The sequence below is a fragment of the Vigna angularis genome, chromosome 3, assembly GCF_016808095.1.
Source record: "Vigna angularis cultivar LongXiaoDou No.4 chromosome 3, ASM1680809v1, whole genome shotgun sequence".
Classification (NCBI taxonomy): Eukaryota; Viridiplantae; Streptophyta; class Magnoliopsida; order Fabales; family Fabaceae; genus Vigna; species Vigna angularis.
Window position 1 is genome coordinate 3890990 of NC_068972.1, and position 12669 is coordinate 3903658.

Below are 12669 nucleotides of genomic sequence, written 5' to 3' on the forward strand. Positions count from 1 at the left end.
GGGTGTGGTGTTTATATAGGGATGAAAGGATATGAGTTGGTGCTATGATGGAAAGAGAGTGAAGTCGGTCAACTAAAGAGCGAGGGGATTCACTTGGATGACTTTTTCCAAGTCAAAGCTGCGTTACGTAATACGTCTGTCTGCGTTTATCTTTACCCTTTTTCTGTTTCGGTGTATGCACATTCATTGCCCCACACACACACACTAACCCAAGCCAAAAATCTATCATCACTCCTTCACAACCTTTAGTATTTCCACATATGTGCTAATTTAATCTGCGTCATACTATTGCCAATAGTTTAAGATTTTAGATAACACCCAGTTTAAGTATGTAGTTAAGGCTTCTAAATATTAATTAAATTGATGTATCTGTTTTCCTTACGAAAGCGCGCGTACGAGTTCACATCCTTATCCCAGATATATATGTATATGGGGAATGTGATTCGGAAGGAAGAAAAAGAAAGGTTTGACCGTTTGATATTTGAAAAAAGCAAAATGGAAAATGGGAAGTTGGTTTAGACGCCTCGTGGCGATAAAAGGAAGGGGATGTTGTCGTCATGGCTTTGATCACAGTCACAGATCCTCTTGGCTTCGCTTTAGAGTTTCGTGGTTTGGGCAACCACTTTCACTGCCATGCCATCACTCATCGTTCATTCGTTACTTGCCACACTACAACTAAGCTTATACTCACCAAGATAATCACCACGTGCCACCTCATCTTCGCCGCAAATTAATTCATACAAATACTTTTTTTTTTAATTATAACAATTCAAACAACTACTATTTCGAATATGAGGAGAATAATTCTATATTTGTCAAATTACAACCATTTCTGTCAAATCAATTTTTCTATTTCCTTGCTTATATTTTCCACAAATCTTCTCACTTTTCACATCACATTCCACGCACGTACAAAAATATCGTTAATTTTTTTATCGGAGAAAAAAAGTGAATACTCATAACTTCGATAGCGATTCCCGTTTTATAATTAAACGACAGATGTAGGTTAATTTTTTTGTTTTAAAAAAAACTGATCAATGCAATTTTGCTTTTAAAAAAGTCTCGATTTGTTTATAAAAGGAAAAAGGATAAATAAGCTTCGAACAGTTAAATGTACTGAAAACCAATGGTAAAAGGTAATTTAATTGTTAAAACTTACACTGGTTATTAATGTAACAAAGACGTTGCTTTTTGTGACTTATTACCCTAAAAATGTTAAATGTGACAAATTAACGTACTTGTACATTTCAGGACAGTATAAAAGGAAATAGTTTAAATTGATTATTTTCGCCAATGTTTTCAACCGATTTAATTAAAGTTAAATCAATTAAACTCGTTATAAACTGTTTGACTGTTTTCCTCATTCAATTTGTTGAATTGTTCGAATAAATGACCCGACTGATTAATTCTACCCCTTTTTTTAATGAAAAATAGATGATTTATCTGATTCATTGGTCCACCATCAACTTACATCGTGTATTTATTTTAGTAAAGTTTTGATGTTTAAATTAAAAACGTGTTTAAAAAAAGTGATTGTGTGCGTTCTAGAAGCATAGGGGAAAAAATGTGGAAAAGCGTGTTTGTGATTTATTTTTAACGTGTCAAGCGAGAGAGTGAGTGAAGAAGGATAGAGTGTGGTAGTGGGAGAAAGTAGTTGCTTCACCGACGCAATAAAAAAGAGGAAGAAAAAAAAAGCGTTGAGGAGTATTGATAACTCGGGTAAGCTTTTCTATCGCTGACACGTTGCACCTTCCGCCCTCAATTACATCCTTCCACGTGTCCTCCATAACCGACACACGTCATCATCGTATCATCTACTGCGCTGCCACTGCGTCTGGAATGGAACCATACTCAATTTATTAATTTTAATCATTATAATCACCGTTCAGTTATTTGGTATTATTATTAGCCATTAATTTTCGTATTAATAATCACTGTTCAGTTATTTGGTAAATTTCAATTGATCCTTTGAAATGTAACAAAAATACACATTGAATAAAACTGTTTAATTTGATGATGCCCCCATTTAATTTGAAATCTCATTTACTAAATACCCTAAACTCCATTTGAAGTACGTTCTGAGTGTAAGGTAAATTCCAATATAAGAGTCTTAATCAATGTCTTGAATTTAACATAAAGCTCTTATACAAAAAAGCTTCATTAAAACATGTTAATTTAATGTTGTGAGGAGTGTTGTAAGTCTCTCAAATTTAAGACTAAAACTACAAGTTACAAGGATACAAAATATGTATAACTATATTCTTAAATTGATTTTTTTTTAAATTATAAACAAGTTAAATATAAATAAAAAAATATTAAAATATAAATTTTACAAAATATCAATTAAATAAAACTCATAAGAAGCTCATAAAATATTATAACAAATCAAATTCCCTTAAAATAGATTCTTATAATATTCTTATATTAATTTTTTTAATTATTAAATAATATAATTTTTCGGGTTCGTTTCAGTAATGTTATATAATCCTTCTTTTATATGTATTTATGCATCAATAACAAAAATATATGCTTTCTCTTGAGATGGGCTTCTGAAATTCTAACTTCCAATCACAATTGGGCTTTCTACACGCGCAACACAAAGTTGGTGGACTTCTACAAGGAACTGGAATGGGGGTGTTGCATCCTCCACCACCACTCTTGCTCCCTCCACCTCCTCATTTCTATTTTATCCCTTCTTTTATCTTCCTATTCCTGTTTTATCCTTCAGTACAATTTTATTTTTAGGGTTTATAGTTTTTAACTTCTACTTACTTCAATCCCTTACATGAATCAATAGTCTGATTTATGCTTAACCAACAAACATTTGTTATTGATAGTTATGCTGTTTCTTTTTCTCTTCCATCTCATCATCCAAATAACACAATCATTTTAACGGTGGACCCATGTTTCTATGTTTTATTCTCTTATGTCTCTCTCTGTTTTTTATGCTTCTTTCCATTGTTGTATCTTTTGAACTTTCTAATTGTTTATCTTACTCACACCAACTTACTAAAAGTTAAGCAATCTCACATAAAAAAATGTTGATACATGAGGAAGAAATATATGTTGCAATGTGTCAGAAAAAATATTGTGGAGGATAATTAATTTTATAAAAAGGTTAAAACATTTTATATAATCATTTAAATAAAAAATTAAAATATTGAAATTTTAAAACTTTAAGAGAGGATTTTGATCATTTAGATTTAGAAAATTTTAAATTATAATTAAATAGTAAGAATTTTGAACTTTTGAAACTTTTTTAATTAATTCATGTATACATTTTTCATTTTTTATTCCTTGTTATGTTTTGAAATTGAGATACAGATACTTTAACACATTTTATTAACAATAATGAATATTTCTCTTATGTTAACAATCGATTGGGGTTAATTTCCATATTTTTTTTGCAATCATTTTTTTTTACCAACATCAATGATATATGTTTCCATTGATGTCATTTATAATTTTTTTACCAATGTCAATAAAATTATTTTTTTATGATGTTAGTCATAAAATATTCATTATTGTTAGTCATAAAATATTTATTATCGTTTGGAACCGCTGCACCGCCCAATGACCACCGCAAACACCCTGCATTACCGCATGACGAAAAATCACACCACCACACCACGAAACCAAACGAATATGGAGACAGGAATATGAAGAAAAACCAAACGGATATGGAGAAGAGAAGTAAGAGTTGAGAGATGAGAAGAAACGGATCCGGTGAGGATTGGAGAGGGTGGGAATTTGGAAAGAGAGAAAAGTGAGACTTGGGAGAGTGGGGGGAGGGGGTTGTACGAGTGAAAATAGGTGAGTAAAAATAGATAAGAATTTAGGATTTCAGAATAAAGTAAATAAATAGAGTTAAAAGTAAAAAAGACTGCTTTTATAATTAAAAAATTTTGTAGAGAATTGAGAAGGTGGAGGGAAAAGGGGTGGTGGTGGAGGGAACAACACCCAGTGGAATGTTATCTTCTTCTTTTTTCATTTACTTAAAAAATAAATATGATTTTGAAGACTCCTTTGTTTCCCTTGGAATATTATAATCAAGGCAGTATTTTATTTTATGTATTCAATAAAATTAATATTTATTTCAATTATAACCATTATTCACAACAAATAAATAATTTAAAGTTTATAATTTATATTACAGATAAAATTCATATAGATAAAGTATATTTTAAAATTGCAATGAAAAAAATAAAAATAAAGTGTGATGTATGTGTTTGATTGAAAAAGAAAAAGTAGATATGAGATTGATGATATTTTATATTTATTTATTTGCATTGGGCTTGAGATATATTTGCACGATGAAGATTGGAAACACGTGTATGTTAAGAGTTTGAATAGAATCCATGGGTGTTTGTGAAGAATGAGAAATGAAAGGTTTGTGATATGGTTATTGCACTGAATCAATGTCATTATCAGTCAACTTATCCTTTTTCTTCATATTATTTCTGACCACTAATCATTCACTGCATTTTAGAATATATTCCAAGCTCATTTCATCAGCTTTTTGTCTTAGGTTTTGGTTGTGTGACCATGTTCAAAAATAGGTTGAGATAAGCTTGTTTAAATTCGCGTGTAACGTATTTTAATCATGAACATAAAGGATGGAACTTAGTTATTCCAATTTCAACCAGAATCCTTATTTTGTATTTAGCTTTATGTAATTTATTTTAAAATAAAAACTAATGCACTTTTATACCAATTGTTTTTTTTTTTAGTTATAAGTTATTTCTAATGACACTTAATCTTTTGGATTGGATGAACTTGTTGTAGTAAATGGTATATATTAGAACTGTTTATTTACAAACTGGTTTAGTTTAATGATAAATAAAGAAATAAAAAATTACAAAAAGACCGTTTCTTTTTTAAATTTGATTTTGTTAATGGGCTGATCTAATTCAAATAAAATTATAAAATATATAGTTGTCCATTTGTGTTTGATATATAACTATTAATAAGCTTTGCATATACGTTTAAATTATTTATTCGTTGAGTTAAAATATTATACAAGGTTGTTGTACAAAGAAAAATAGTGTAAATACAAAAAATTACAATCAAAGCAACAATAAAATAAAACGTAATTTTTTGCATGTGTATTTTATAAGTAATACAATAAACTTACTTTATTTATAATTTTAGTATAAAATTTCAAACGCGGTGATTTTTTAACCTGGCCCTGGGTTTCAATATACAATTAGTTAATTTATAAATTCATAAATTCATAATTTGCACATTATTTACACACAAATATTAGAATAAAAATAGATTGGTTGTACATTTAGATAAAAATGTGCAAAAACAAAGAGTTAGAGATTGAGATTAACTATCCTTACATAGATGACACTCTAACATTGAAATCAAAGACTCAAAGTTTTTTACTTTTTCTATTCAAGTTGTTTCACAAAAAACTTTAAAAAGTAAAATTTTAGTTTATAGAACGTGACTTAAGAATAACAGGATGAAGTAAATTCCAATATTAGATTTAATTAAATGAAATCATGTGACTAATGGTTTAATTAACTAAGAAATAAATAAAAGAAAATAGAAAAAAAAACTTACTTTTAAGTTTTTATTTTTCTTGTCTAGAAAATTGTGAGAAAAATGTATGAGATATTATTGTACTCATTGCATAAACTTTACTCAAACGAACAATAATAATCTGTAAAAGAAATAAGTCTTAAATTCTAATAATTACATTTGAGATATTTGAGAAATTCTGGCTGGAAGAGAATACAATGTCTATTTAAATCTATCCTTTACATTAAATATAGCATATCACATTAGTAAAATCTTTTCTTTACTTTGTTCTTATCATAAATGTATAATAATTTATGAGAAAAATAAGTTTACTTCAATTATTTATGTTAGGGGAATTTTTTTCTATACTCATGTTTTTAAATTCAAATTATATTCTTATTGTAATTATTGTTTCAGATTATGCAATCCAAAATATTTTATAATAATACAGAAGGTAACATGTAAAAATATTTTTTTTTACACATTTCAAATTATATAATTTGTAATGAAAATTTTCATTACGAATTATGAATCTGTAGTGCATTGTGGATTATTTTGGTGTTGGATCCTTGAGTTTTTGTTTGGTTTGTGAACTACTTGAATGACTTTCTATGGGTTTATTGGTGTATTTTACCAACTTGTTTTAATTACTTAATTTGTGTTTTTTGTCTATTTTTTTTTTGTATGTTTGGAAATGTGTAAATGACGTTGTAGTAAAATAACGAAGGCATGAAAACACACGTATTGTATTATCCAACATGGTAAGTCACCTATAGAGAATTCTCATGTTAGTCTTGTCCCACATTATGAGAGAAAAAAGAAAAAGAAATGCTTGAAATGAGTGGAGAAAGGAAGCATGAATGACAATAAGCTGGGTCGTATAGGAATAGTATCAATCATTTACTCAATTCGTAACAAAAAAAATTCATTTGTTATATGTGAAATATTTGTTTAAAAAATACATGTAAGTATTTTAAAATTTACTAGTATCAGTGATACGTGTGAATATATTAAAAATATATTTTATAATTTTTTAAAATAAAATCTAAACAAAATTTAAAAGATTAATATAAATTAAAATAATATAAATTAAAAATTATTTTTAATTAAATTTAACCTAATAAAATATAAATTAATTATAATTCTTTTATTTTTTATATAATTAATATTTATGGATACATAGTATGATATCTACTCATAATTTATTTATAAGTAAATATTAAAATATTTGTTATCTAGATTTATATATAATAAATATTTGCAAATACTAACTATTCTTTGCAAACTTTATTATATAATATTTACTGCATAATATATATATATATATAGATATAAATATATATATATATATATATAAATATATATATATATATATATATATATATATATGATTTATCAAGAATGGATATGGGTTTATGCATGGATGAGAAAGAAGAAAAAAACAAAATTATTTATGAAAGTAAAAAGAAAATACGTGGAGTTGTAAGAAAAAAATTTCTTTTTTTAATTGGAACAAACAATGAACTTGAGTTTGACTTTGTAATACATATTTTTTTTAACACAGTGGTAAGCTCAAAATTATATATTTCAATAAAGAAAACATTTTAAATTACTTTTAACACATTCTAACATCTATTTATAATCAGTGACTATTTATCTTGATTCTCATCTTTAAAAAAATTCTATAAATCTCGATGAATTTTATAACTAAGCCAACGAAATAAAAAAAATTAGAAAAATTAGAAAAAATTCATATTGAAATTAAATAGTTGTATATTGAATGAAAATTCTTCATTGAAATTTTGAAGGATTTGTAAAAATCAATAACTAATTAGTTATAAGAAGTCTAATTGCAATTATAAAAAAATAGGAAGGTTTTAAATTACAATTACTCAAAGACTGAGTTGCAAATACTAAAAAAAACATTAAGTACCAATTTACATTTGTTAGAAAATATATAGAGATGATTTTTAATTTTAAGAAATTTCAGAAAGTTATATACATTATGAAAAGTATTTTCGAAATTAACAGAAAATGTTCAATTTTGTTGTTGAAAGATGTGATTACATCTTCAAGTCTATCATAAACAATAATTAATATTATTTTTTATATTATATACACAAAAAGAAAAAATGTTATGGACAGAGTTAGATATAAATAGTTGAAAGCTAAATATAAAAAGTTTAAATTCTGTATACACATGTGAATTTTTATATTAAAAATTATTTGAAAAATAGTATTTTTATAAACTCCATACTACAAATATTAAATATTGTCACAGGTTATTTTATGAACTTATAATAAAAATGATTTATCTATATAAAAGATATTTTCTCTTCTACATATGATTTTCTTTTATGCTATACACATTTTTTTAAACTAAAATAATCATTTTACTAATTTTATATTTTAAGTTTTTTTTAGTTTAACTATTTTCTTAAATTTAACTATTTTTTAAAATAAAATAATTATCTATGATAAAATAAAACTACTTATAAAATAAACAAAAATTATCCACAATCAAACTACAAATTTATTTATATATATTTCTGTAATTATAATAATAAAATTAATTATATTTTATCTATATTATTATATAAAGAAGATTATTTTTTTTTTCAAATTTACCTTTCAAAGTAACATTTTTTTATATTAAACCATTTTTTAAATTTAATAATTTTTTAAAATTTAAATAAGTAAAATTTATATACAAAAAAAATAAAATAATCTACAAAATAAATAAAATTATTTATAGTTAAATTGTAAAACCCATTTATATTTATTTTTATAATTATAATTTATTCTTTTTTATTACCATAAAAAACATTAAATACATAATGCATGTATTTTCTATCATAAAAAATACACATACGTTATATATATAGTTATATATCCAATAATATTAATAATAATTTTGTAATTCTTTTGAAAACTGCAAATACCTATCTTACCACATGAATCTAAACAAGTTATGTTCTTCTTCCGAACTTCGAGTTATGAAAACTATCTTATATTAATTTTAATATACAATAAAAACTAGACATACAAAGATAATTTAAAACTAATCAAATCATTAAACTTATATAAAAACAGTTTAACAAGAAGATTAAGAGGTATTAAGATTATGAAAAAAACAGAATAGTGTTTATAACCCGACCCGTTTACCACAAGAAGTGGATAGTGGCTTCTAGCACACCTATCTTCCTCGCCGTTGGAACCAAAACTATATTTCTGGTGTCATACCCTTCACCCCTTCACATCAAATTTTGAAACTTTGTTTCCAATTGCGTGTACCCAATGTCCTCTTCTCTCTCCCCACCACTTTCTGGGTCCTTCATCCACGATTCTTCGTTCCTCCGTGGAACAAAGCTTTTTCCCCTTTCTCGAAGAGTGGTACCACGCGGCTTCAGCTCTTTCTCTGCTAAGTGCTCCCTCGACCACGTCCCCAAACAGTTCAGAAAGGAAAATCTCGCAGATGGATGTTAGTTTTTATACCTTTCGTTCCTTCTCTTTTGTGTTTGATGATAATTTTCTCTGTTCGATTTAGATTAGGCCAAAGAAAAAAAAAACTTGAATGTGTTTTACAGGAAAAGTTAGAGCAGAAAAATTGAAGAAGTTGGGATTTTTAATCTGGTTATGAATTAGTTTAGTGTTTTTTATGTGATTTAGAATTGAACTGTGTGCGATTGGTTACTTACCCCCTTAGAAAGGTTTAAATACTTAAAATAAATCTCACTTTACCTTCCTATTTTTTGTCCAATCTCGTAAAGTTTTCAGGGGCATGAACCACAGGTCCTTAAATTTTGAGACAAAATGAAGGTCATATTTATTTCTCCCCTAAATACCAAATGCATATAGATGTGTCTTTTGAAATTTATTTGTAGAACAGATAGTGAATTATGTGCATAATTTGTAGGAAAATAAAATAAAGAGACACTATGAATTCTTGTAGTATACACTAGGAGAAACAGCCTTGGGCAAGACTATGTGAAGTCTTGGTTGGCTATCAAATTAACAATATGCGTCTCCGTTTTCAGTTTTGACTGGTTTTCACATTCTTGGTGTTTCAAAGTGTTATAGGCAAACATAGGTTTTAAAGGTTGTTTATAAATCATAAAGCTTCAAACTCGTGCTCTTAGATTAATTTGGATGAAATTTTCTGGACAATTTTCCCAAATAAAAAATCTTAATTTTTTTTTTCTCAAGTTCAGTTGAAAGGTTTAAAAATTTGGTGCCCAACCTTTAGTTTTATTTTGTTTATCATATGCAGTGACGCAAAACTACAAGAACGTACCTCAATATCTATATGGCCTTACACCTTCACAAATGGACATGTTCATGACAGGAGATGCTATCAGCGGGCAAACTGCAAGAGTTACAGAGGTTCTCACCATATATATTCTTCATACTGTCTAACTTTCTGTGATGTTATAATAGCAAATATACTAAACTGTAACCTAATTTTGCAAAGCACCCAGATTTTATCACGGCTGATAAGACTATTCAAAACTGCTCTTAATTTTAATCATTGTGACAGGAAAGCATCTCATCTGCCAAGAATTATATAGATAATGGTGGAACGTGGAGTCTATCTGGCATGGGGAAAAATGATGCTTCAAGATACAGCATGAGTGCTAGAATGTATCAAGGAGGTTGGGGAAGTGAAAGGCCACCAACTGCTCCACCAGATCTGCCTTCTTTGCTTTTGGATGCTCGAATATGCTATCTGGGTATGCCGGTAAGCCTCATCCTGACGGCTTGTGTTTTTAGCTCGCCACCTTTCGTATATGGATAAAATACCTCGTATCTTTCATGCCCATCTTTTTTATGTTCCTCTGTAAGTCTCTATAAATTTTTACAGATTGTTCCAGCTGTGACGGAACTTATTGTTGCTCAATTCATGTGGTTGGATTTTGATAACCCAACCAAACCTATTTACTTTTACATTAATTCATCTGGAACTCAGGTAAGTGTTATAACCATTTTCTAACATTTTTCCTTGTGATGTATGAGGTGCTGATTTATATAATTGCTTTTTTTTACCATTTTTTCCTGTTCAGAATGAGAAGCATGAGACAGTGGGATCAGAAACTGACGCATATTCCATAGCTGATATGATTTCTGTAAGTTTTATCACGAATCATGTGCCAATCCTACTGCTCCTGCCCTACCAAGGCTGAGACATGATTTTCCTCTTTGAACTACTCTTTTGTAACTCTTGCTTTTTAATTAATCTTTTTTTTTTTTTGCTTGAAGTATGTCAAAGCAGATGTGTATACTGTGAATTGTGGTATGGCATTTGGTCAGGCAGCAATGCTTCTGTCTCTTGGAACAAAGGGTTATCGTGCGGTACAACCAAACTCATCTAGTACGAATCACATCTTCGCAAACTTTTGAAAAAAATTGCTTTCACTTATTTGTGTTTTTTTTTTGGAACTTCTGACACAACTATAGTATCCGATTAATCAGTATATTTGAAGAATAGACAAGGGGTTACTGATTTATAATTTTCCCATTATCTCTATTGTCATCACATATTACACTTTTTGATCAACTGGCTACTAATATGCTTGTTAAGAAGTATTTTCCGGAATATCAGTTTATCGAACTCTAGTTCTTAGTATCCTTAGGGCATGGATTGTAGACTTACGATCTGTGTGAAGCCCAGTACTCTGCATTGAAACTGTTGGGTTGCCATTGTTGTGATTAAAAGAAACCCTAATTTTCAGGGGCCTAATAAAAGAATTTCGATCTTTATGTAATGCTACAATGCTTTGTGCACAAACGTGGCCTACATGTTCATGGAATGAAAGGCTGCAGCCACAGCAGAACGACTTATTAGTCATGTTTCTTTACCATTGTTGTGTGGGCTTTGTATTATTTATTAGTCATGTTTCTTTACCATTGTTGTGTGGGCTTTGTATTATTTATTCATCAAGCACAAGTATAACCTATTTTCCTTCATATTTTGACACACTATGGTATTGATTCTGGCCACACATAAAATATAGTTCAGGAAAACATAGAAAAATGTCTTGATTGGATTGAATTTTCGTAGAAAGCCTTCTTCTGTATTGGCTATAGAGTTTCTTTCCGCCCTTCAACGCTGAATTGCAGAAGGTATATTTTTTTCTGACCCGAAATTTCTGCATAAATAGGGATATTTCTTCCTGTCAGTTGGTAGTTTTGATCATTGACAAGGTAGAAAGATAGCTGTTCGTATGCTCTGAATAAATTATGTGGAATATAGGGTGTATAAATAAACTATGTCTTTAGCATTGGCGTACCGAGGATTAACTGTTTGCTATTGCAGCAAAATTATATCTCCCAAAGGTCAATAGATCAAGTGGTGCTGTTATAGACATGTGGATCAAGGTACTGTCTACCTGTTTGTATGTTCTCTTCTCTATATTCTCTCCATTATTTTAGACACTATATTTATATCAATTATGTTGGCAAAACACATACAGGCAAAAGAGCTTGAGGCAAATTCGGACTATTACATTGATCTGTTGGTAAAAGGGACAGGGAAATCAAAGGAAGAAATTACTAAAGATGTTCAGAGGCCTAAGTATCTTCAAGCACAGCAAGCTATAGACTACGGACTTGCTGACAAAATGATTCAGTCAAGTTCAACGGATTCTGCATTTGAGAAGCGGGTAATAATTATTTCTATTTACTATTGATATTCTCTTTAAACATTTATATAATATACTTACGATTACTGTCTGGATCAGAACTATGAGGAAATTCTTGCTCAATCAAGTATGAGGAATCAAGGTGGTGTCGATCCTCAAGCGTCTCCTTCGGGATTCAGGTAATCACACAGCGAAAGGCCACTTAATCGCTCCGAATCCAATGCCCTTCAATGCTATATGGGTTTAAGTTGACGACTGGTGTAAAGGTCCAGCAGCTATCTCATCAAAAGGCCAAATTGGAAACTTTCAACGGAGAGATATTATATGAAAATTGTATCTTGGCTGTTGGGTGACTTTTTCAATACTTAAATTACATATGCTTAGTTTGAATAACTTAATGTAAATATTGATTGAGACACATCATGTTTGCTCAGTAGCTGGCATTGTGTCCTTGAAAATTTTTGCTTTGATTTTTCTTGTCCCAGATTAACAATTTCGCAGT

General features: G+C 28.8%; 1 protein-coding gene across 1 annotated transcript; it reads left to right on the forward strand.

Annotated features, from left to right (window-relative positions):
• Window positions 1–8708: 8708 nt before the first annotated feature.
• Window positions 8709–12637, forward strand: LOC108326283 (ATP-dependent Clp protease proteolytic subunit-related protein 1, chloroplastic). The gene is made up of 9 exons (XM_017559687.2): window positions 8709–9010; window positions 9800–9912; window positions 10067–10267; window positions 10391–10495; window positions 10590–10652; window positions 10786–10897; window positions 11843–11904; window positions 12000–12188; window positions 12267–12637. Exons 1-9 carry the CDS (start codon window positions 8827–8829, stop codon window positions 12348–12350), a joined length of 1113 nt encoding a protein of 370 aa, XP_017415176.1. The 5' UTR covers window positions 8709–8826; the 3' UTR covers window positions 12351–12637.
• Window positions 12638–12669: the final 32 nt, after the last annotated feature.

Coding starts and splice junctions, on each gene's coding strand:
- LOC108326283 (XM_017559687.2), top strand. CDS start 8,827: ATGTCCTCTTCTCTCTCCCCACCACTTTCTGGGTCCTTCATCCACGAT. Junction 9,011..9,799: donor GGAAAATCTCGCAGATGGAT/GTTAGTTTTTAT, acceptor TATCATATGCAG/TGACGCAAAACTACAAGAAC. Junction 12,189..12,266: donor ATTCTGCATTTGAGAAGCGG/GTAATAATTATT, acceptor TGTCTGGATCAG/AACTATGAGGAAATTCTTGC.